Raw genomic sequence first — 26,983 nt, forward strand, 5'->3', positions numbered from 1 at the left:
CATGGAGACAGTCATTTAATTTTTCAAGATATCCGTTTTCTCAGTTGAGTAGCAAGGAGATTGGTCTGAATTAGCTCTGAAATGCCTTGCAGCTCTGATGTTCCTTGATTCAGCTGTCTTCAACTGGATCCACATTTTCTAATCCCACACAAGATGGAGAGCGGGCCCATTCCAGTATTTGGGGAGGCCCATCAGGACAAGAACTGGCCTCTCTCTGTGGGGGCTGGAGAGGGGAAGCAGCTGAAGCAACACTATCAGTTTCCTTCCCATTCAGAAGAGAACAATCGAGCTCCTCCCAGGGGAAACCATTCGGATTTTGACAGTGCGGGGTCTGTCTTATGATGGGAATGAAGGATTACTGTAGAATGGGGGTGCTTAGTGGCTGTGATTCTGAACACAAAATCAAAGATGGAAGGAAGTCCAAGAGGTCCTTAGGTCCAGTCCCCTGTTTCTGTCTTAGCCTTCCAAGGCAGATGGTTGTCATCCTACATTTAAAGATCTCCAGGGCAGCTTCCCACAGCGCCCTGGGTCAGCATGTTTCCCCTTTACAATCAAGAAATTCTTCCTGGTATTTAAGTGGAAACACTTTCAGTATAGCACTAGTCTGTTTGCCCTTGTCTAGTCCTCAGTGGAGATGAGGAACAATACTCCGTGTGAAAATAACACTTCTTATAACTGACAGTGGTAAATAAGTCAACTATTAGCTTTCGGCAGTGGGGGTCGGGGGTTGGGGGAGCTAAATCTTAACTCCATTTTCCATCCCGTTAATCTTTTTTGTTCTTTTTGTTCTTTTTTTCTTTTCCTTTCCTTTTTTCTTTTCTTTTTTTTTTTCTTTTTACTCCTAGCTGGATTCTTTCCAGCTTCTCCAAATGAGTCCTAAAATAGGAGGATGAAATCTGAGTTCCCACTCTAATTAAAACCTCAGCAATGCCAAGTTTTGTAGAAGGATTACTCTCTAGGCTTTCATTTCATAATTCTCAACATACGCCTGCCTCATATTACAATTTTGTTGTAGTACTTTGCCGCTGACTTGGGGCCCATAGCTATTTACCTTTAGTACTTGTTTCTGCCAGTTGGAGTGCATTTTTATCCATTTTAAACATCTTCCTGCTTTTAATGACCTCCCCCTTTCTACGTTGTTAAAGGTCAATTTAAATTCTAATCCTTCCTTCTAATATTTGAAGATCTTTTCCAGGCTTAGTTCAATCTGAAAGCATTCTAATCTATTATTTCATTGAAAAAGGAGTCTCAATTTTCTCCTAAAACCCACAAGCATGGTTTGAGCATGAAAAGCATTGCAGACCACCCTTCTCCAGTCTTCTATTCAACAAACATCTTTTCAAGCACCAATGATAGGCACTGAGAATACAGTGATGGATAAATCGTAACTTCTTTATCCACCCAGTAACATATACATACAATGTATACAAAATGTATTCATGAAGTACTCACTCTGCAAACCTGTGGTGGGTATAGGGACTATGACAGTGAAGAGGACATATAAGGCTTTTTATTTTGTGGATCTCACATTCTAAGGGAACTAGAGGAAGAGGGAGACAAAGTACAAGTCGACAAATATGTCAAGTCTTGATAAGTGTTCTAAAAGAAACAATGGGATGATAGACATCATAGTGGTGGCTGTCTTAGATGGGATAGACAGGAGAGACATCCCCAAGAAGGGAGCTCTGAAGACCTTGCAACTTAGCAGGGTTCTGGTATTCTGAACCAATCCTCTTTAGCAAACCAAACCCTCCTCATGGCCTCTTCTCTCAGACACAGAAATAACTGTTTCTGTGATGTTAATGGTGGATAATGCACTGTTCCTTAGTAATTATTTACATTTCCAATTATTTACATTTCTATTATTCATGATCTTTAATCAAAAGGAGCGGTAAATGAATTTCAGGATATAGATGCCTTAGTTACATAGGAAGTTAATAGACATTCCTGGAAAACAAGGATCCAGTGGTCCCTTAGGTATAGAGAGAGTGGACTTCAATACCATCCCATAAATTTCTTCACTGCAGGGTCTCTCATAGCCTTGAATAGGTTGATGAACTTTAGGACTCTCTCAAATGGGATGTTTACAGCTGTTGCCTAAGCTTTGGCATGAAATCTGTGAAAGAATATTTTGTGATGAATGCTGGGCTTAGGAGATGTCTTAGATCCTTTGATGACTTTTGACACTGGGTTTGGCTTTAAGGATATGATTCTAAATCATAAGCACCCAGTATGCAGGCTAGCCTCGCATGTTTCTGAATGGTATGACAGGGGTAAAAATGAGCTTTTCCATGACCCTGGGCCTGTACTTCTCTTGTTTCTACAGACCATGGGGCATTTTGAGAGTCTTTTGAGTGTCTTGAATTTCCTCTTTCCAGGAAAATATGCAAACATACATAATTACACTCATGCGGAGGGATCACAGTTCTACAAAAATGCATGCATGGACTAGAAGATTTCTAAGGATCTGTTCAACGTTAAAGTTCTAAGTTTCTGCTCTCAGATCATACTGACCTCTCGGTTCATATTTTTTATTAGCCTGTGGATTTCTTGAAACTGGTTATTCTACCTCTTCCCAGGCTCATTCAGCCTTGGTGGAGTGCTCAGTACGCAAAGGATGCTAATTATCTGTGTGCCTGTGGTCGCCTCCCCAGAGGGTCCTGCGGTGGCTGCTGCCTGAGAAACAGCCAGGGAGAGTTGGGAGACACCCCCCCCCAACAAAGAAGTACCAACCAACCCTGGGGATACCCAGTTGGCTTCCCAATTAGTGAATGAGATCATTTTCCTTCTGATCTTTTCCAGAAATAGATCCGTGAAGAAGGCGTGCACTGAAATGACCTAGCAAGGCAATAAGAAGGAAGTGACTAAAAAGGGAATTATTAAAAACTCAACTTCTTCTTTAAAAGGGAAATGGAAACAGGGACCTGGAGGAGGGTTATAACTGCCAAGCCAGCAGTGGCTCCTGCTTTCCTCCCCATGCTCCCAATATGGATTTCCTGCCTGCAGGGTACCGTTTGATTTAGAGCTATGGGAGCCTCACACACACTCTCATGAGAAGGGCTTGGAAAAGAAATAGAGCAGCATTTGCCCTCTCCCTGCCACTTCTGTATGAAGGCAGTTAGATTAATTAACCCTGTTTCCTCACCAGGATTGATCCTGATACTTGCTTGAGAAATTGTGATGATTATGTGTAGCCTGACTGACAAATAACAAATCATGATTTTTTCTTTTTTACAAAACTGAATGTCCTCTGGTTTATATAACCACCTTGATTCCATAGGCAATCATCAGTGGCATACTTCCCTTTCACTCTCCTTTGCCGTGAGTTTTGAATGATCCATGAAAGGAGGTTTTGATGATGTGGTCCTGAAGGTGTGCCCAAACCCCACCCCATCTTTTTGGCTTCTCTGCATTACCCTGGGTGGTTGTAAAGGGTGAAGTCATAGAAAAGGTAGATTTGGGTCCTTAGGAAGTCTGTCTTCTGAAGTAAGATTTACAATTGAGCAGATTGCCTTGAATACCCACCTGATAATTTTGAAAACCTAAAAATAAATTGAACCTGGTACTTAGAAAAGGTGGCTTTCAATATTAGAGGACGTCCCTGTGTTTCTAGCTTTCCATGTGATCGGGGAATTTGTTAAGGCTCTAATTTCCTTCCTTGCGACCTGGCTTGTCTTCAGGTGCTAGCTGGAAGTCCGAATGACACAGACTGTGCAAATAAAAAATGCAGGGAAGGGGAAAAGGTCAACATGTGTTTTTCGTTTCAGTTTAGTTTCTTATTTTGAGGGTTATTTTTTTTTTCCTTCTTGCAATAAAACTGGTCCTGCTACCAGACTAACATATGGATATTTTTATTAGGCAATTATCAAAAGAGATATCAAACATTTCTGGAGTTTTTCATGTGTAAGAGGTCTTTCCCAGAACTCCGTCCTCATTGGCCCTTTCCTTCTTGCTAGTGTTCTACTAAATCATGGAAATGCACATTCTCAGGCACCACCTCAGACCTACTGTAACAGAAACTCTGAGGAGTTTCTGGGGCCAGCTATGTTTTCACTGGGGGCCAGTGATGTTTTAACCAGCCCTCCAGAAGATACTGATGTAGGCTCAAGTGGAAGAAGCCTTGATGTACATCATTGTGCATCTGCCCACCTCCTGGTTGCACACCGGATGCTTCAAGAACCCAGGCAGTTTTATACTGAAATCCATCCTTGTATGGAGATTAGTAGAGACAAATCGTGGGGTGAGGTGGTGGGTGGGAAGGGGAATTTTACTATCTGAAATCCAAGGAACTTCCAGATTCCTAAGTCACTTGAACTCTCAGTTTTCTCATCTACAAAATGGGAATGGGAGTTATTCCCATTTTGTAGCTCCCAACTCTGTCTTGTAGGGTTGCTGAAATGGCTGAAGGACAGAATGTGTGTGAATGTGATTCCTGAACTGCAAGGCACTCTATGCAGTTAGCTCTAGAGTTAACTATACAAATCAATAATGCTGAAGTGTATTATGAACTGCAGGCTCCTGGGGAGTAGGAGAAGGGGGGCGGGGTGCAGGCAGGGACTGCGTCTCCTTTGTCCTCATCAGTATTCTGAACCCTGAGTCCAGACAGCATAATGACCATTCATTGACTTTTTGCTGAATAATTATAACTAATATTTGGTAAATGTTTACTCATGCAATCATCAAATAACCTTTGAGGTGGGTACTATTTGTATCCCCTTTTGTGGATGAGGATTGAGATGTTAAGTACCTTATCCAGGCCCCCATAGTTAGAAATGGTGGAGCCAGCATCTGAATTCAGGCAAACGGGTTCTACAGCTCTAACTTCCCTGCACAGCCTCACAACTAATCCATGAGTAGTGATGCTAAGGATGGTGATGAGAGGAGACATTTCATGTTTGCTCTGTGCTGCTCACTGTTCCAAGCTCCCTTTGTGCCTTACCTCATCACAACTTGAGAGAGCTACATACTATTGTCATTGCCCTTACTAATATGATTTATTTTCGTAAATGATCTGAGGAAGTAGAAAGCTATTTCAATGAAGGTATTTACTGCCACATTAGTTAAAATAAACAGAGACACAGAGTCTAGTCTTGATGTTGGATTTCTTCTGACCAAGATAAAAATGCCTTCATATTGCACCTCTATGCATACTGTTTGTGCATTTGACTTACCAATCCACTAATCAATAAGCCTTTATGAAGTGCCTCATTAGTGCCCAGTGCTGTCCTTCTAGACACAGAAATATGAGACACAGTTTCTGCTCTTAAGATGCTTCAAAACAAGTTGGGAAAATGTGTCAGTCTTCATAAAACAGAAAATAAAGTCTAAATAGGTAGTTAAATGCTGGTTATGATGTATAAAGTAATCTATTTCACACCTTCAGAGAGGTTGGTGGAAATGAAGTCTTCAGACAGGAATTTTCACAAGGGTCTGAAGGAAACTCCTATTGCTAGACTCAGACTTCAGTTGATCTGGGCAACTGTCATTGAACTGTTGATTTCAGCATCCCTGCACACATTCTCCTTCCAGGCTATCGCAATAATCAGGATTATTAAGGGAATAGTGACCTGTTACCCCATTTTTATCTGTTTTGTTGACTTATCCTCAGTACTGAGAGCAGTATCTGGAACATATTTGGTGCTCCATAAACATCTGTGATCAAATGATAATAAGCCGGAAAAGAATAATGTGGGAGAAGAAAGACAGATATAGTTTGCCATATTTGGGGTTAGATGGGGAGGACAATGGTCAGGGATACTACTCCCCAAAAGTGGGTGAGGCAAGAGCCTGGTATTCCATGTAGAACTTGGGTTCAGAAGGAGAACAGGAACAGAGACTTTTGTTATTTACAATACAAATTCCCCTGCTCCATACACTGGGGCATGATGTTGTCTGGCCTTCTTGAAGTCCCACTCTCCCCACCTTAGAGAAGAAACCTCATAGGTACTTGGTAATTTTGAAAGTTGAGAACCAGGGTCTCTTGTCATCAATTTCATTTTTCCTGGTTTTATTTCTACTTAGCAAATTTTTGGATGCCAAGCCTAAGTCTTGGTTACACCCCATGTTTCCTTCAGAGGAAACTGTACCAGTAATTGAAAACAGAAATTGGTTCTTTTATTCTAATTCATGGGATGCAGGTAAGATTCCTGTTTGTGCTCCACCTTGGTTGTGTCTTTTCTAATCCTGGGAAAATATCTGGATATAATTCTCTGTTTTAGTCCTTTGGTCTTTCCTTTGCGTCTTTATGCAAAAATCAAGGTCTTTCATCAAAATTGGGTTGTCTGACCATATCCTTTGAGACTTAATGATTCCACTCCTGGGAATTTATTCTTTATTTTTAAAAGATTTTATTTATTTATTTGTCAGAGAGAGTGCCCATGCACAAGCAGGGGGAGCTGCAGACAGAGGGAAAAGCAGGCTCCCCGTTGAGCAAGCAAGGAGACTGAGGAGGGACTTGATCCCTGGACCCTGGGACCATGAACTGAGCCACTTAAGGCAGCCACTTACCTGACTGAGTCCTCCCCCAGGCATCCCAGCTGAGAATCTGATCTTACAAATGATCTCAAACAGTAAAAAGATGTGTACACAAAAATAATGCTAGATTAGTTAAAATAATGATAAAACTGGAAATAGCCTAAATGTCTAGTAACAGGAAAACGGTTAAAGAGCTAAATGTTGAAAAATCCACTCAATAAAACATTCTGCTGCTTTAAAATTATAATTATGAAGATTATGTAGCAATGTGTAAAATGCTTATAATATAATGTTAAGCAAAGAAAACAATATTGCATTAAATTTAGGCTGTGTCTATAGCTATGTCAAAATGATGTGTGCACCTGGATGAGAACTAGAAAAAATGTTTAAGTGAAGATAATATTATTTGTTGGGATATCAAGATAATGGGTAAAATTTCTTTATTTCAATTTCTCCCGAAGTTGTTATAACATTGGTAATTCAAAAGAATTGGAAACAAGATGGTCCGGCTGCTGCCCCATCTGGAACTGGAAAGAATCACAGTGTATGGGGTGAGATGTGAGCATCCCATACCCAGCTGTACCCCAAACTGCAGGATTGCATAGACTTCTCTCTCAAGGGCTGAGGCCATGCATGCCATTCCTTCTGACACTGTCTAGAATACCTAGTGTAAAACTGTCCACAGCACATGCTCAAACCATGGGGTTGGCTGACATAGATGGCCTCCCCCACATCCTTCATGGCTATTAGCATTACATGTCTTTGAGAATCCCAGTAACAGTTACAACTTCAGAGTTTTTCCTCACCAGGGATTTCTCCCATTTTCAAGGTGTCCTCAGTTGAAGGGAACTGGCTCTGCAACTTTCTAACTGTATGATTTGGGTCAAGTTACTTAACCTTACCAAGCATCAGTTTCCTCATACATAAAATGGATATAGTAATAATGCCTACTCCATGTAGTACTGTAGGATATAAATGAAAAAAAAATAGGAAAAATACTATTTACTATAGTCGTTTAATACAAAGCACTCAACGAAAGGAAGCTATAGGTAATGTTTTTATTGCAAAGGCCCCCATTGTTCTAAATGTCAAAGAAATAAGTTTAAATATAAAATCAACAAAATAATGAATGAAATGTTGCCTTTCACTCTCAAGAGAAACTTGTGTTTATTGGAAAAGTTTGCAACCTCATTTGATTGTATCTTTGGGTCTTATTATAGTTCTTTCTCTTCCACTGGCTAACCAGTATCCTCTGGGTTTGAGTCTTATCAAGTGTTCTTGCTGCAGGGAGGTACTGTCTGCACTAGAGTGTTTAAATCATGTTAGGGAGTTTAACTAAGCATCCAACCAGGTAGCGTGGTTGAGCACAGTAACTCTGACATTTGAAGAAATGCATAATTTCAGGCCAGATAGAAGGCTAAGGAAAGAGACACTGTTGGTGATGCCGCAGATGACTAACCCAGATGAGGGAGATGGGAAGTCTGGGAAGCCAAGAGCAACAGCCAAGGACAAGAGAGGAATTTGGTTTGAAAGGAGAGTGTTAAGACATCAACAGCCTGAAAAGAGAAGTCCAGGGTAATTTGTGGCCTGTTGAGTACCAGGAAAAAAGATGTGGCAAAAGAAGGCACAGATGTTGTGAAGAATGCAAGGAATTTATGACGATTCACAGTCTAACTCCGGGAAATGTCTGCCAAGGGCAAATCTCAGTGGACTGTGGGAGCACTGGTTCAGTGAGAAGATATGTAAAGACTAGGACTTCACAAGTGACCTTTACCAGAGTATCATCTTGAACCAGAGCAAAGGAGGAGGAGGAGAAGAGGAAAACAAGAAGTTGTTTGAAAAGAAAAATAAATGTCAGCAAGTCTTTAGAATTAATTAAAATGTTTCTAGGCCAACAGCCCCGTTTTTCCTATCATTCTTTTCTTTAAGAAGTCCTCATCAATGACATGACCTCTGAGTTTAGAAATGAGGATGTATGCAGCTCTCTCCACATTCTCTTATCAGAACCCTTACAACTCATTCAAAGAGCTTTACTTCTCTCCTCTCACCCCAAGTACATAGAACTTGCTACAAGACCTTGAGGATCATTTCTTCTTATCAAACTGAGGGCTTCTATATGCAATTTTTATACAAATACGCATCCAATTGACATATTGGAGATTATGGAGACCATAGCTAGCAAGAAGTCAATGGACTTGATATTCTCCTTTCTCATGGATTTGAGAGACTTGGTGTGGGGTAACAGGGAAGAATATACTTTCTGGAAAGCTGGGAAGAGAAAATTGAGACTGCCCTGCTAAAAGACTATGCATCAGGAGAGATCTGTTAGCCCTCACTTGGGCCCTCACTTCCTGCGGGAGTTAAGACAAAGTTAATTTGCTTAAGTATTAGTATAAGCAGTGCCTCCATGCCACCTTCCCAAACCCAGATCTGAGCCAAAGAGAGCAGACAGAAGGCAAGTGTTAAAGGAAATAAAATGTCCCACAAGCAATATCCTGTCCCAATATTACACATTAGTCCTCAGGTTACTTGTTCCCAATGAGGCTAATGAATTCCCCAATCATGGATAAAGTGAAAAACAACTTCTGGGGCAACTGTCTCTAGTTCTCAGAAAGTAAATTCATGGAAATGAGTGACTGGATAGAAGGCCAAGAGGCCACTGCCTCAGTGGAATCCCAGAGCGGAGCAATGTGGTCATTCACAGCATGTTTGACTATGTGAGGAAAAAAATAAAAAGAAAGGAGTTTGGTTTCTCTTTTGTGATTTTGAATATCAAAGATGAAAGTATTTTTCTTTGCTGAATTTAGTAAAATAAGTAAGAAAATCAGAGATATTTCTTAGTTGAGAATAATATTTGCTAAATAACATTCGTAAGTTTTAAAGAGGTAGGCATGCTATCGGTCTTAGATGAAATTAAATTAAGAACAATATTTATCGTGGACACAAGCCACAACTTAACCACATGTATCCTTCTCCTTATTCATAATTTACTTCTTCAATTCAGAAAAATAATATTTGGGGGAAGAAGATTAGGATGAGTGGGTGGTTAAAAGCTTACAGGCTTAGTGATTGCCAGATTGCTAAGAAATCTCTTTAGTTGACCTTAAGTTTGCTATGATGTCCAAAGATGTATGAAATTCTAAAATACAATAATTTGAGGAAAGCCTTTCAAGTCTATTGGTCATGTTTAAATAATCAAATATTAAGAGAAAAGGGAGAAAAATTATAGCAGCAAAATTCCATTGAAAGAAAAGAAATAAAAGATGGTCTCATGAGTCCAGAATTTACCTGAAAGTTCCTGAAATAATATAATAACTCTAAATGAACTGTTCAGTCTAATCTGCATACCTGCTTGGTATTTTGATAAATAATACTACAACTTGAGAACTCCTTGTACAGATTTTAAATTTTTAGTAACCTTAACATTAGTTTAGTTTACCAAAAAAGGAGGTGATGTTTGAAAAACCATGTTTATCGTGGTCATCTTCTAATTTTATCTGCTGGGCAGATGTTGGGTACCAATTGTAGAGATGATGACCTGTCTGGAAGCCCATTCACCCTATCAGAGATGAGACAGCATATGGTTGTAGCTGGAATTTTCCCGGGAAACTATGCATGTGTTCCCCTGGAAGGAACTGAATTATCTCGCAGAGGATTCATATACCATACACAGACACCAAGAAAACCAGTGAAATAAAGGTGTAGCCATTCTGAGGGCTACAAGTTTAGCATTCTGGCCAACAGTATTAGCAACCCTCCCAGGGCTTGTCTGCTTATTCATTTTTTGAAGATGCAGCTTTGTAAAAAGTAATGGTAAAAGACTGTGCCCACAATTTCACACTAATTTTCATTTCCAAGTGCCCACACAAGTGAAGGCCATCCCTCACCTATTCCTCTAAGCCATCAGAACCCTGGTTTACACAATGTAGTTTGATTCTCTCTGCAGTTTCAACAGCCCCAATAAATGACTCCCCCTATTACCCTCTTTCTAATTCACACCTGTATCCTCCTTGAACTGGCTTCTTCAATCCCCATACATGGTCTTGTCCCCTCCTCTTACTCAAGCCTGCCTCCCTATTAGACATTCCCTATTTTCTTCCATCAAATCCAACACTGATCCTTGCTTTTCTTAAACTCTTTCCTTCCTAAAATTTATTTCATGTAAATTTAAACCTGACAGAGAGGAAATTCCTGATTGTCTCATCCAACTTCTCTTCACAATATATTTCCCAATGATTAAGGAGAAACACTGATATGCCATATGAACATTATTGATTAAAAAGTGGGTAGCATAACCAGCCAGATAATCCTTATGGACATGTTGTTAGGAGTGCTTGATGCTCTCCAGTACTTTGGTGGTCAACATGAGAAAATTGGATCTCAGAGAGTTGAGGTGACCTGTGAATTTGCACCAAGGATCTGGGGCTAAAATCCAATGTTGTTTTCAATATACCACATGGCCTTCTTCTTCTTCCCTCTCTGCATATGACACTCTTGTAGGTGCTACAGAAACACTTCCCAGGACCTTTCAATTCAGGAACAGCGCTGGTAACACACCGGCATGAAAGGGACATCACACACAACCCAACTGGCACTAAACTGCACGCCATGTGGTTATTTATATCATGTAACACCCTGGCCACCTTCTCCTTCCCTCCCTCCTCCTCCTTCACTCCCCGTGTTCAATCTGTCGCTGACTCGGGCTGTTCCTTCTCTACAATAATGCCGAGAACTGTGTCTGCTGCTGTGGAGGCGGCCTTCCAGCAGCTCACTCCCTGAGGCAGGCCCAGTGCCTCTCCTTACGGGGCCTCCCCCTCCCAACACTCTCCCTTCAGACACGCCAGACTGCCCTGGCAGCTGTCACCCCTTCACCTGCCATCCTGACTGTGTCACACCCACCCCTGGGAAAATCTCCAGATGTGCCCTGAGCAAAACACAGAGGCCTGAGTGGGGAGACTGACAGGGAACAGGGCCCCTGAGAACGCAGAGCAGGAGCCAAGTTGCAAAGAAAAGAGAAATGATAGACTTTAGAGTGAAACTAAAAATAAAGAGAATGTGTTTCAATACTCTTTTGGCTGATTCATCTTTCTGTGGCACCAGAGAGAAGGGTGTTACCCTCTATTCACCAGTGCCTTATGTTTTGCCTACAAGGCCTCTCTTACCACATTTGAAAGAATAAACGAACAATAACAATGCAAGTAGAAGAGATAAAGTTGGTAGCATGGCTACAATCTCCAGGTTGGAGCCAGACTCATCTTACAATTTCCGTCATAGTCTTTCTCAAAAAAATGAGATAAGTGAAGTCCATATACATAATTCCTCAACATCCCTTTGTATTCTTTCTCTTTGTTGTCTATTTTTATCTTATTCCGGCATGGGTCCAAGATGGAGTAGTGACTAAGTGGGCCTGGTGACACAGTACTTGGTGACTGCTTATTCCCAAAGTGAGGTTGGTAGGGGAGGTAGCCCTAGTTTTCAGTCATTCCAGGGAAGGAACTAAACTCTAATTCCTAGGCTACTGGGAAGTCTGCATAGAAATTGTCTTAGAATTCATCAGTAAGTAAAAACATCAGTGGTTGTCAGTAGGAAGAGAGGAGAAGATTCAGAAAAGAAGAGGAAAGAAAGAGCTGAGGCATGAAGTGAAGAGAGAGGAGAAAAACACGGACGCTGGTGGAAAGTGATTGGGAAACCACTTCTGACCACCTATTTTGCCCGCTCACACCTCATGCCTTGCAACACTGTTTCTCAAAGAAGTGGATGGAGGGGGATGGTAACACTGAATAGCTATTGGGGAGAAGTCAAAGGTAACAAGAATTCAAGATAAGCCCATATGACTTTGCCTTGTTTGACTTGATAGATGCACCCATTTTCAGAGGGTCTATTCTAGATTAAAACTATTTAGAACAATCTATACAAACTATAGTTTGGCTATCCTTTCAAAGGGAACGGTTATTCGTTTACTTTAATGGCAAATGGTCCTCCTCTATCTACAAAGAATCTTTTTCAACAAAACATTGGAAAGGATACATTTTTAAGATTAAGAGAGGAGGACAATACCTGCCCAGCGAGCTATGTTATCCAACTCAACTCCGTAATTATACTGCTTAAAATAGCTAACATTTATCCAGACCTTACTACATACCAGACATTGTACAAGATACTTTGCACACATTATCACTTAATCTTGGAGGTACTCTTTTACATGTGTCCATTTTCTATAACTTCTGAGTCTTAGAATATTTGGTGCCTTGCCCAAGGTGAACAGTGAATAAGTGGCAGAATCCAGATCTGTCTGATTCCAAAACCTGTGCTTTTAGCCATTACACATATTGTCTCCTTCATTGGTATGACTGATGTCACAGGCAGATCATGCTCAAATCCTGCAGTATTTTCTAAATAACTGAAACTATGTAACTAGAAAATGGTAGCTAACTTATATAGCAGGCCCAACTGAAGTCATTCAAACATAAAAATGACCTCTTGGCATTTGATTATCGTTTACCTTAGACGTTGATAAACCAAACCATTCCCTTAGGGCAACATTTCTGTCCAGCAAAGCATTTCTCTTGCCAAAACATAATTTTGTTGGCTACATCTATCTCCTCCAAGCCTTGGAATCAGACCTAAGCTAGTAAATTGTGCTGTCCTGGCAAGACAGTTGTCCTCCAGGGCATTGTATCAGGCTAAAGTAATACATCATGTTGCTTCCCACTCTGTTGGCCCATTTCTCCAGAGTCCTAAAACGGTAATATTTCTGCTCTGAATCGCCAGTTTTCTTGTCCCTAGGCCTTGTGCTTTAGTTTCCTGGTCTTAGAGATAGAGGCGGACTCAGTAACACTATTTTTACACCTGCCCTTGAGTTGAGGCTTCCAACAGAAAGGAGACTTTTTAAAGAAAATGGAAGCCCCATGGATCTCTCCTTCATTCCTTTCAGACCCACAGATACACAAACATTGACTTGATTGGGTAACGAGAAGATTTTGGTCTTTTGGGGTTGTGGGGATTTAGTAGCTGAGAATGAGTTGCTGAGTGGTGGGGGTGGGGGAGGGGTCAAGTAGAGCCAAGATTCCTAGAAAAGATGACCTCGTCCAACTGAGAAGTAGTGGGACCAGCAAACACCGGCAGTTAAAAATTAACATAGGCCAAAATGAAATCAATGCCTAAGTGTGATAGGTTTTCCAGAAAAGTTCATGACAGGTAATTCATAGAAAAGTGGACATTTTCTCCGTGTTCACTTTTGCAAATGCCAAAGGTCAATCCTACTTGGAAAGCTCCTTGTGTAGAAAAGCAGAAATGTGTAGAATCCACTAACAACATATAAGGCAGAAAAACTTCTTCAAAAACAATCTTAATTTCAAAGTGTATGACAATAGCCTTGATACTGATGGTAAGTCACTTGACTCCCTGATACATGTGTAAGTGTGTGCATGTATGTTATTCTAAGTGCATAATAATGTACCTAGTTTACAGAAGTGAAAGCCTCTTTCTGTGTCTTTACTAATCGTATGATAACATATATCTCAATAATTGTTCATTCAAGTGTGATTTCCATAAAAATTTTTTAAAGGTAAAATACTGACTCACCAAAGTCTTTAAGCTAATTGCCAATCCTATGAATTCAGAAAATATCAACCATCAATGTATCACATTTTGTGTTTGGATAAATAGCCTTATCACAATTTTCCTTATGTTAGAAATTCATGAAAGGAGTCTAGTTTTCCATATGAAGCCATAAAATGTGTAGGAAGGATTGAGAAGTAATTCTCACTTTTCCACCAGTGAAAATAACAATTAAAATGCTAAAATAGAGACAAGTTTAAGATTACTCATATTTTACCCAACTTTCCTAGAGTATACCATGCAAAATTATGTCAACTGAATGATTTTTTATTAGACAAGGTGGCCCATGGGAAAACATTGCCCTAAGAAATTAATCATTCTGAGTTACTCTGAATTGTCAACATGTCTGGAGGTTTTGGATAAATAGTTGGTGTAAGAAACCCAATTTTCTGGCTTCTGTGGATTTTTACTGTAGTAGTTAATTTTGAGATCAATCTTCAGTTAATCAAAGTTAAATGGAAGTAGTTTCTTATTACTTAATAACTCCATTTGTGTTTTCCATCAAACACATAATTGTGGATTTTTTTAGAAACAGCCGACTTGAATCGTCTTATTTCTTTTTCTCTGCCTTCCAAATATGATTGACTTTAGAACCTATTCCTGTTAGCAATTTCTAGAAAATAGTTTTATTCCTCAGAACCCAAATAGTAGTAAGTTGTGTCTTCAGAACAGAATATTTCCCTGTTTGCAAAATGTTTGCATTTTTCATTGTTTAAATATTGATACTTCAAATCAATGTCTCCTCTTTCCATTGACAGGGTTTAAATAATTAAAGTAAAGCTTTCTCAATAGGAGGGGAAGTTTCAAAGGAAATTAAAATTCAGTACAGCATCCCAACTGCCTTCCAAGAAACGTATAAGAAGTACAAGCATACGTAGCACCAGAAGAGTTAGTATCATTTCTACCAGTAATGCACAACTAGAGCTCTTTGTTTTAGAAATTATTCTCCCAGTTTAATCTCAGCATTACACCTTCTCCTTCAGAGATGGAGGGAAGCAAGTTGCTTGCCTCGATGACAAAATGTGAGACTCAGCTAATTGGTGTGGTTTTGATGATGCCACAATTCTGCCCAAAACCCTTGTAACTAGCAAGTTTGCCCTGAAGATTATTGAATTACTCCACTGACCATGCATTATTTAAAGGGAAGTGCTATTATTATAGAAGCCAGCTGCTTAACCATTGGAATTCTGTCTGTTCGCCTACTTTCAAGACACAGCAGTGCACTGTGACTACATGTTATGTCTACACGTAATGGAGTCAAAGCCTAGGTTAGGTGGTGGTCAGTTTGTCTGCTGAGCAACATTTGGTGTGCATGCTTTGGAGCAAAACTACTGACTAATTAAATAAATAAATAAATAAATAAATTTTCAATGTCAAGACTCTGTCAGCAAGAAAAAAATCTGTCTAATTTTATACGTGTTATCTGTTCATGCTAATGGTGGAGTGAGTATATAGTCACTTCATAATGTCAGTACAACAGAACTCTGTGAATGTACCTACTTGTAAAAAGAACTCTTGTTTTTCTATTCTATTTCTTTTTTGGTAGTCCCAAGTGAGGAAAACATATTTTAAGCCTCTTGGGGAACTCAAGTAATAAATGGGAAAAAAATATTTTCACTTTCTAAGTTAAAAAATTATTTGAACCTCTTTCTTGAAGACAATGTAAGTAGCTTCCAACCATACTGAATATTTGACCTAGAAGGGTTTTCTCCTCCACTTTTTACTTGTTACAGAATCTGAAATAGATGGGACCATGGCAGTCATACACTGTGTACAGTACAGGAATATGTTCCTAAGATCTCTGGCAGGTGTTCATATAGTCTTTACTTAACTGTTTCTAACAATGGGTAGTTCATTATCTTTAAAAGATGTTTATCCCCTTTTTAACACTTTTGAGTACAAATTGTTAGAAGTTTCTTCTTATACTAAGGCAATATTTGTTTCCCATTCACCTACCAGTTCTGACACTGCCCACTGGAGCAGAATTACATAGTTCCTAATGAGGAGTTTATAAAAGCAAGGATAGAACAATTCATTCTATCTCATTTAAAAGTTAATCATGATGACAACAGCTATAATTTACGTGTCATAATAAGTCCCTATTTTTCTCAAAATTGATATTGGAGCAAATGATTTTACAACCTTTCCAGTGAACCATATTGTTTCATACTTCTAGTTTTAGCCCAAAGCAACAAATACCAAATTTTGGTTCTCTAAAAAAAGTAATAGGAGTGTACTGGTGGTGGGAATAAAAAATTGTCCTGCCACAGTATTGAAAACAGTATGGAGGTTCCTCAAAAAATTAAAAATAGAACCTATAATCCAGGAATTCTACTTCTGGGTATTTATCTGAAGAAAATGTGACACTGGTTTGAAAAGATATGTGTACCTCTATGTTCACTGCAACATGATTTATAATAGCCAAGATAGAGAAGCAATTAAGTGTCCATCAATAGATGAATGAATAAAAATACAATGGAGTATTAGTCAATCATTAAAAAAAATGAAATTTTGCCATTTGTCGTAAGATGGACAGACCTAGAGGTATCATACTAAGTGAAAAAAGTCAGATGGCTAAAGACAGATATCATACAATTTCACTTATATGCGGAATCTAAAAAACAACACAAAGGAACAAACAAAACAAAACAGAAACAGCCTAACAGCTATAGAAAACAAGTCAGAGGGGAAGGGGTATAAAATAAACAAAAAACAAGAATGCAATGTGCAACACAGAGAATAGGTAATAGCATTGTAATAACTTTGTATGGTGACAGATAGTAGCTAGATTTATCATGGTGATCATTTCATAACATAAATAAATATTGAATCACTACACTGTGCACCTAAAGTAATATAATAGAGTATGTCAGCTGTACTTCAATTTAAAGAAACAAAAGAAGTCATATGAGGCATTTGAAGATAAAGGACAAAACATTGACCCTCAACTGTGGCCTCTCAATTATTTGAGAAATGATTTCTTTGGTTACATATCTTGATGTAGAACCAGAAATCAAGCTTATAGGACACTTCAAAGGATGAAATAAACTTTAAAAGGCAATAGGCAAACATTGGCTGTTTTCATATATTCCCAATGAAGTGCCATTAGTCTGTTGTAGAATATGATGAATATATGAACAAAGAAAAACATCTTTCTAGAACTGTGGTAACTAAAGTTAACCAGCAGTTACATGTATGATAAAATCCAAGACTATATACCACCATTTCAACAATATTTTTTTAAGAAGATATGGATATAAGGTAAACATTTTTATGGGGCATTACAAAAAAAGTCCTAAATTTCTGTTCCTAAATTCATTCATCTATGGACTGGAAAAGCATAGCTATTTTATAGACTGAGCCATGTTTAATTCTGAGCTCATCTAAGAAAGATGACAAAGCAGGTACCCAGGTATGTTTGTTTGGTTTTTTTTGTTTGTGGTTTTGTTGTTGTTGTTGTTGGTTTGTTTTTTGTATTTTGCTATGCTCATGATTACTTTCTATTTCATAAGAGGAAATAGACCTGTGGTGAGGTTCATGTCTACTGATAGTCTCCAAGAAGGGAATATGCAGTACATTGTGTTTTCTGTCTACCCAAGATTTAGGGTGGTGTCTTCCTCCAGAAGGAAGATTACATTAGAGATGCATGAAATAGAAATGCTAAAGGGGTCCTAGAATTGCAGACCCAACTCCTCTCCATCTCCATAAGCATGAATTTTGCAATTAGTTGTTTCTGAGTTAGCCAAGTTTGAAGGTTTTTGGAACCACCTTTACTTCCCCACCTTTAAACTTCAAATTTCTATTCTACACTATACAGCAAAAAAATCCCAATTATGTCCCATTAAGAAATGTATCATTTCAACAAAGAGCAACCATTACCTATGGTGAACAATAGGGATACCTCAAAGTAGGCCGAGTCACCTTCTTCCCACCCTAAGAGAAAAACCAGTGTATCAGCTACACTTAACTGGCTGACCCTGTCAACCTCTTGAAATAACCACTTAGCAAAAAGTATGTAGAAGTCCTTTGTGGATTACAATGAACCATGTAAGCCCATTTGTGTCCTTCCTCTAATTTATAGTCCCAGGAAAAGATTATAAAAACAAAAAACAAAAAACATTGTTTACATTGCCCAGGGGACTGGCTAAGTCTAAGCTTGCCAGAGCCCGGCTGGCGAGCAGAACCAGAGAGTCTTCTGTACTAGTGGATTCTCCAATGGCAAGTGAAAACACTACTGAGGCTTCAATTGGGGCCAGCTGCCTGTCCCTCCCAAACCCCTCAACCATGAGGCACCCACAGGGCTTGCCCCTAAGTGAGAAAGCAGACCCCACCCAAAGAGACCACAAATGAACCCTCCCTGAGTTACTACCCTCAGCTGCACTAAGAATGACAATAAACCTGCCTTACGGGGAGGAAGCATCCCCAGACTGCTGCGCCAAACATCAGGAAAACATTTGGGTTTGTAGAGGATGCCATGAACGGTTGGCCCTTCAAGCAGCAAGGCAGCCAAACTAGTTTGGTAGCATGCCATTACCAAGGGTCTGATCTTCCCTAACTAGGGAGTTCAAAATATACATGGGGATTTTGACCTTCAAAACACCATTCTGCAGAATGGTGTCATTATTGCACAAACATAAGACTTTTTGTTTAAACTATAACATTGTCTTCTGTGTCAGAAATAAAGATTGAATATATGCCAGATTGATTAATTGGATTCTTCAGGATCAGTGGTTCACAAATTTTCCTCCATGAAGGCTGGATATCAATGCAGAAGACCAGGCCCCCTGCCTCCCAAGTGAAGTAAGGGAGATGAGAGAAAGCCAAGTTCCAGTCCCCCCCACCTTTGCCTGAGCCACAGCAGTTTCACTTTTGTCTGCTTTATCTATTGGTATATAAGCATGATTTGGTTTAATGGAAGTTCTACTTTAACAAAAAGATTACACAGAACTTAGGTACACTTTCAGTTCCTGTGGCAAATTCATGTAAGCTTGTTTTGCCCTCTCTTTTAATTCTAGAGCCAGGAAAAATGTGTCCAAATCAAAACAATGCAAAATAAAACTAAACCCAAACCTACTTACCAAGTAAAGAGGTCTAACTAATTTACGAACATCAAAAGAAATTTGATTCATGATGTGCCCTCTGGGTAATTAGAAATCACATGAAAGATGGACATTTAGTTCATTCTGTCTCAGTGTAGTAGTTATTTTATAAGAAACAGAATTGATTGTTCTGGTCTCTCCAGGGTGATAGTAGAGGAAGCACCGTCACACTAGTACTGTTATCAATTCTGAATTCCAAGGCTTCTGGATGCACTTAACACTAAAGCTGTTTTGTCACAGACTATAAGATCCTGGAAAAGGGTACTCGGAGAATGTAACAAACATTTCTTTAGGATCTGCTTTATGTCAGGTGATGTTCTAAGCACATTTCATTCATTATCTCATGTAATCCTCAAAGAATTCTTATAATGAAGATATTATTAAATATACTTTACAAATGGATAAACTGGGCCCAAGAGGCTTAAGTGACTTGTCCATAGTTACACGACAGGTTTCCTGGGCTCTCTGAAGCACTTGAACTCTGCAGGGAATATATCTGAGTTTGAATCCTGATTCAACCCCTTATTGCATGAATTACTTAAAGCAAGTCATTGCCCACCATGAGTCTCAGTTTCCACATGAGTAAAATGAGGAGCCCTTTCCAGACTTAAAACTCCTTTGATACTCGACCTGACGTCACAATGGTAGCAGTTAAGCAAAAGAGCAAACACTTGAGCCATCCTGCTATATAAAACTGTATAAACAGTTTAAACAGTTTATAAACAGTATAAACTGTATAAATAGTAACACATCTGTATAAAAACTACACAGATTCACTAAAAAGATAGAGAAAACATAAAATATTATCTTCTTTTAATTAATATTCATAGCAGCCTCCAACCTAAGTGAATATTTAAGGAAAGACTAGATTTGGGCATAGACAAGATCATTGACTACAGGTTTCTGAGAACTCGAGAATTAACACAAATCAAGTACATGCTGCATGAGTTGATGCTAAGGAGTGTGGGGCAGAGTCCAGAGACATATCAGAATCCAGAAGGATCTGTGGGGTCAGGAATTGTTGGGGAAACTTTAGGAATAGGTTGAGATGTGTAGGTGGACCTGGTATGAAAAGAGAAGAGGCTTCAGGGGCTGGGTGGAACTGTGAAGAAAGCAGTTTCCCCTCTAAAGCCAGGCCACTGTGTGTTTGATTTGCACAGACAAGCCCACGGGGTATGGTTCAAGCAGTCGGAGGGCACCTCAGACAGGCATTGTGGACGAGTGCTGCTTCCGGAGCTGTGATCTGAGGAGGCTAGAGATGTACTGCGCACCCCTCAAGCCTGCCAAGTCCGCCCGCTCTGTCCGTGCCCAGCGCCACACCGACATGCCCAAGGCTCAGAAGGTAAGCCAGCTGGTGGGGAGGGATCCACCATCCTCAAGAGATTGAGGATACTTGTGGGTAGGCCAGACAGAAATTATGCCCACAATCTCCTGGCTTACAGGTCAAAAAATTACCATTCTCACCTCAGATATCCATCCCTTTGCAATTTCCACATTGCAAATTCTCCTTCCCACTGCTCTGGACAATCTGATACCAGAAGACAGTGGAGAACAGTCACTAAATGTGAGCCTTGGTATCAGACAAAACTGAAGTCCTAGCTTCACCAGTCACCAGCTGAGAGCCCTTGGCCAAATAACATAGCCTATCCAAACCTTAGTTTCATCAGTAAAATTGGGGTAATAATATCTACTGCATCAAGCTGTTTTAAGAATTAATAAATAGACATGCACTTCTTTGCACATCCTGAACAAATTAACTCTTGGACAAGTGTTACCATCTTTCATAATTGTAATTAATAACAAAGCATGTAACTTTTCAAGTCTAGTATTCTGCAAAGGTGTAAAAAAATATGTTAAAATGGGAACTATTTGAAGTTCACACTCAGTAACAAATTCAATTAAAGAAAACTCCCACTAAACATAGAAATTTCTGTTTGGCTCTAGAAATACCTAGAAATTTCTAATGATCAATATCTGTAGGTGTCTTTATCTATGACCTAGACTTCAAAGAAACCTTACAACTACTATCTATACCATCAAAAGTACATAAATCATCTCATGCATATTAGTCACTTTATAAATTTTGTTGAAAGAGTGAATAAATGAGTAAAAAAATGAGAAGTGCTTAAATTTTAGTCCTGAAGTAGAAAGAATGAGAACTGAAGAGTCAGGGGTAGGTGAAGGAGAAAAAAGAAAGTGAGGAAGGGTGGGTAAGGAGAGTAAAGTCCAAGTAGGTCTCCTTGGGAACACTGTTTGAAAAACCAAAACCAGAAAACAAAAACAAAAAACTGTGGTTTTACTCTTTGGAGCCAAAACTAGCATTGTGCAGAAAGCATAAGAAGAGAAACCAAGAAGTTCACAGTGACACATGTGCTGATTCCTGGTCGGCAGCTGAGCCTGGAGGATGACCAGGGAGCTTAGTGGAGAGGTGACCCCAGGGAGCCACCACGAATGATGGAAAGGGCTTGGGCACAATCTGGTGCACAGAGAACACAGTGGGTAAGTCAGGGAGCAAGCATCATAGAAGTAAATTAAGTGAATGTGTTTGAGAAGTGTGCTTGAGGGGACAAAGGCAGGTTAATTCTTTCTCTTTCCAGGTGACCCAGTACCTCAAAATTTCTAGCTGGGGAGAGGGTGGGGGTCAGAGATAAGTCCCAGAGTTCTAGAAGTTTGGGTCTTTTGGCTGTGGCCTTGACATCCCTCCAGCACCAATGTTGTCTCCTGTACCACATGAAGCCCAGGCATTCTGGGCTGACTCAAAGGCTCTATCACACCAAGGGAACCACCTGTTCTCAATACAATTATTTTTGTGATGTTTACAGTATCATCCCCCATCTACCACCAAGAAAACGAAGTCTCAGAGGAGAAGGAAAGGTGGGCCAAAGAAACGCCCAGGAGGGGAACAGAAGGTGGGGACGGAAGCAAGTCAGCAGATGAAAGGAAAGAAGAAAGAGCAGAGAAGGGAGACTGGAGCTAGAAACTGAACACAGAGGCAAAAAAAGAAAACTGGAGGAGAGAAGGACTAAGCAGACAGAGGCAAGGACGATGAGAGAGAAGCAGACAGCGATAAAGAAAAGTGGGAAGTGCTATAGAGGAATGAAGAACAGTAGGCCTGGTGGAGCTAGATAATGCATGTGATGGAAGGCGAAGGACCCTGTTGTAGAATGTGGATAACAAATATGGAGATAATGGAAAAAAAAATGTAATGCCCAAGGAAGTCCAAAGGAAAACAGAGGCAAGAATGAAAAAAAGAACACAAATTATGAAAGAGGCAAATAAGATACTACATTCCCCTCAAAAAAAAAAAAAAAATTAAATAAGAGTTAAAGAATTAAGATAGAAATCAAGGCTTTTATATGCATTTTTAAAACTTTGTGTGAAGCTATTATAGAAGAATTGCCCAGATCCATATATCTCCAAAGTTAAATATTAGCCCAAAATTCTCAGCAAGACTGAATTGTGTCATAGAAGTTCCCAGATTTTCTTTCCTGCAGTGTCATTGGAGGCTGGGATTCTTAGTCAAGTCCAGGTTCAGGCCAAAGAGCACAAAGTATTTGCCTAAAAGCCTGTGAGGCTGGTGAGGTAACCTACAAGAGAAGGTCACTGAACTTTTTTTTTTTTTTTTTTTTTTTTTTTTTTGCACTTTGGAATCAGATATAAAAGTGTGTTAGTTGTATCATCTCTCCGGCTGCCATAACAATGTACCACAGACTGGGTAGCTTAAGCAACAGATATTTTCATACATTTCTGGAAGCTAAAAGTTCCTATATCCAAAGAGGACATGTTTTAGATAATGAGAGTGAGGACTTTAACAAATAAATGGCCAAGGAGAGACACAATTCGGCCCATAACAGAAGACTTCTGATGTCTGATTACTGCCTTCTTATCCTATCTTCTATAAAACCCTGTGTGTATATCTATCTCTGTCCCATATGCACACACACACACACATGCACAAATCTAGGTTTTCATATATGAAATCTTGTAAGTTTCTGTTCCATGGAAACACTAGGACAAAAATCTTCTGAAGTTGATGGGTTCAATCCCTTCACTTTTAAGATAAGAATACTGAGATCCATATAAGGGTAAAGGCATGCTTGAGTTCTAAGCTGCCCTCCTTCTGGCCAGCAGAGAAGAGCACATAATCAACAGGGACTAAGAAATAATTCCAAAAGGAAAAGACAGGGCAGAAATAGATGGCACATGAAATCTTCTTAACTTAATAGTTTTTCCTGAAGGTAAAAAAAAAGCCAAGTAGAACCATAGAATTCAGGTCTTGTAAATCTTCCCCTTCAGCTTTTTTGATTTAATTAGTAGGCTTAGAATCTTCACAGATATAAAACAAAAAGTCTTAAGATTACCCAAATTGTGAATTATAAGACCTAAGAGAGGGTGTAGGAAGGAAGTGGTCACTAAGCAAATGATGACACTTGGTGTAAGAAGATGACTAAACCAAGAAGTGAAACATTTCATCCAAGTAACCTACTTTGAAGATGTCATGGTATAGAGGAACCTCTTTTCTGCCTGATCCTTCAATCCTTCTACTTCAGGATCATCTTTGCTCTATAGTGCAGTGAAAACACAGGATATATAATAAATATAATATAACAAAACATATAAGGCCATGCCCAAGGCTCAACCTGGGAGGAAAAGTCCAATCAGAAACATGTCCAGCCTAAGATGGGAGCTAAGCCACTTCTGCTGTGGTTACAAAAGCTTGGCCTATCTGAATAGACAAGGGTAGGCTGGTGCCTTAGCCCATCTAGCCAGCCACCTTATTCAGGAGATGCAGAGTTCTTCACTAAGACATCCATGCTTTGAGACCAGCCTCATGCATAAGCCAATGTTTATTGTGACCACCACCTGAAAGTAGCCTGCATACACAGATGGTTCTTCAAGTTCCACAGAAGAATTAACAATTCATGTCCTATGGAAAGGTTCTTTAGAGGATTATCTTGTCCCTATTTTATTGTTGACTGGGTAAATGTCAATTCTGACTCGGGGTTTTGGAAAAACTCTAAATTATACTCTATGATAAACTTCATTCAAAAGAAGTGAGGCAGAGACTCTAAAAGAAAAAAAAGGAATGGAACTTTCTAGTTAAAAAATGCTTAACTCTCATACTGTGGATTAAAATACACTTCTTTTTGGAAGGGGTTTTATCAACTCTAAAGCAGTCATCTTGAATGCCTACATATGATTTATGAATAATATGAAGAAAGTAAACATGAAGAACCTATTATTGTCTTCTATCTCCTCCTTTCTAGAGTCAATACCAAGCACCTAGTGATACATGGCATATAATGTTAGATGGATGGGTGGTGGGTGGGTGGATGGATGGACAGATGGATGAAATAGATGGACAAATTTAAGTGAGACAGGCAGTTGAATAATGGTAGAGAAAGACCATAAAAATAAGCATCATTGCTGAGATAAAATGATTCCTCTCATCCTTGCATAGGGCAATGAGGCATGGACAGAGTTAAAAAAAAAAAAAAAAAAAAAAAGGAGGGCAAAGGAGTTGCACTGATACAGGCTAGCTTTGCATTTCTAGAGATTAAACTGAAATCATTCAAGGACCCACTGCTAAAGGTGACAACTGGCTGAGTAGTACTTTATAGTGAACGTTATATACCTCTTGCTTTCCTGGATGTTTTCTTGGAAGTGGGCTGAGTACTGATCATCATTTAAAATTCTGTTTCTACCATTTCTTGGTGCAAATTGATGATTGTGTGTAAAACTAATGAGAAGATGGAAGGAGTCATGATCCTGAAATAAAATTGTCAAAAAATACTTTTATTGAGCACCTACAATGTGCTAATCTCTGTACTAAGATGAAGGAGAATTATAAAGATTGAAGATGAAGTAAAACATAGCAGTTAAGAATACAGACTCTAGAGTCATGCTTCCCAGGTTGAATTCCCGACTCTTACTTACTGATTGAGTGGCCTTGGGAAAATCATGTCATTCACCTGTGCCTTGGTTTTCTCATCTGTCAAACAACAGTGCTATTTGAATCTACCTTCTATGGTTGTAAGGATTTATTGAGATAATATCTATATATATCTATATGTGAGCATTTATGTACAAATACATATTATATTGCTTAAAATGATTCCTGGCACATAGTAATCACTATTAAAGTTTTAGTTAACATTATTTTATCTAGTTCTGAAAATTAGAGCCATCCGAAAAAGAAATAGATCCCTTTAAGTAGAAGTGAGCCTTGTATCACTAAAACCTTCAAGGCCAAGCTTGCTAGCACTTTTTGGTGAGGTGGTATCGGGACTTCAAGCAGCTGATAGAAGGGAACTCAGTGACCTAAGAGCCCTTCCAACCCAGAGAACCCCAGTTCTATGAATAATTCCAACTTAAGTGAAAACTCAGCTCTCCCATGTGAGGAGCCGTTAACTTTTATTTCAAGGTCACAGAATGAACTTTCAGAAACAACCATTTTTCTCAACCAGTTAAAATCAAATGTAATATGTGTTTTCATTTCATGGTGCCTGAGGAAAATTTAATTGTAGCATGATCTCCAGCTCTTACTAGTTTTAAGTAAAATTGCCAAAATAAATAGAAATGTGGGATATTTCCGGGCTCACACAGCTTCCGGGACATTTCAGTTTCTAGGGCTGCAGATCCAGTGCCTTTCACAAGCATTTGATCTTCTTTCAAACATCTCTTGAAAACAAACAAAACCTCATACAGCTTCAAATGTGCGTGCTGTTAGGATGTAAGGGTGGAAAAAGAAGCAAAAAAAAAAGGAGTCCTCCAAGAGCCCCTATCCCCTTCCTTCACCCCTTGACCACCGTCCCGCCAACCACCAACAGGAAATAATGTTTTCTTAAGTAATAACATTTTGCAATTTCTCAAGTCCATTAACATCCATGGGAAAAGATGAGGTCTATTCTCTTACTTGTCTGTGTGAAGGGAATAAGTCTTTTTCATTATTTAATAGGTAACAGGGAGCTGACTTTTAATCCAAGGGTAAATTTGATAGTTTGAAGGTAAAGTGGTGGACACCTTTGGTAGCAGTAAGAAGATAAATTGTTTTAGACAAATCAGGATGCCCTTTTATGAGGATAGAGATTTGGGGTGAATCGTTTCCCAAAATTTTTGGTAAATACAATTTCTTGGCTTTTCTTTTCTGAAGAATTCCTCAGGTTATATGCTCATCAAAATGATTAAAAGCCCAGCTACTAACTGCTATGAAAATCAGTGACAGTATTTATTGACCTAAGCAAGATAAGTCCACTTTTAAAGAAGGAGCAGGTGAAGTTAACAAATGTTCTTCAGTGGCTACTAAACTTCCAGGTCAAAAACAGCTTCTCCATCCTTAGGGTGCTAACTGAAATTTGAGCACCTATCCTTGATGTCCACATGTTTGGAGTTCATCTTTGATGGGACTCTTTAATGCCCTTAGTGCTACCTCACTTTTATCCAGCAACCAAAAGAGATTATTTAGAAATACTGACTTATGTTTAAACTCAAAAAGAGAGAAATAGAAATTGAGAATAACAGGGAAATTATGCAAGATGTAGGACAATGGACCTGTAAGTCCATACCTGGTACTTCTAGTGAACAGCCAAGAAAGTCCTCACCATATACTAGAAGCTCAGTTACAGATCTGATGGAATATTGTTAGATAAGCAACAAGAGCTAGAAAGCATTTGGAAAATTCTTATCTTTATTTTATTAGCTAATATGGTTATAGTCTTAAGACCCATTGGTCAGGAAACTAACTCTTTTGAAAAGTGGTAGTTTGATAGAAAAAAGAATGCATCCAACTA

The 26,983-nt window shown here is 39.2% G+C and overlaps 1 protein-coding gene across 4 annotated transcripts in view; it reads left to right on the forward strand.

The window, feature by feature from the left end:
- Positions 1 to 26,983, forward strand: part of IGF1 (insulin like growth factor 1) — a 77,421-nt gene that overhangs the window by 35,210 nt on the left and 15,228 nt on the right. For 2 of the 4 annotated variants that reach the window (XM_044227606.1, XM_044227607.1), the window contains exons 3-4: positions 20,354 to 20,535; positions 22,016 to 22,804. In XM_044227606.1, the coding sequence (XP_044083541.1) occupies positions 20,354 to 20,535; positions 22,016 to 22,177 (344 nt within the window). In that variant the 3' untranslated portion in view covers positions 22,178 to 22,804. Of the gene's footprint in view, positions 1 to 20,353; positions 20,536 to 22,015; positions 22,805 to 26,983 lie in introns of those variants that run through there. The other 2 variants (XM_044227608.1, XM_044227609.1) reach the window with 1 other exon arrangement.

This window comes from Neovison vison, chromosome 12 (assembly GCF_020171115.1).
Source record: "Neovison vison isolate M4711 chromosome 12, ASM_NN_V1, whole genome shotgun sequence".
Classification (NCBI taxonomy): domain Eukaryota; kingdom Metazoa; phylum Chordata; class Mammalia; order Carnivora; family Mustelidae; genus Neogale; species Neogale vison.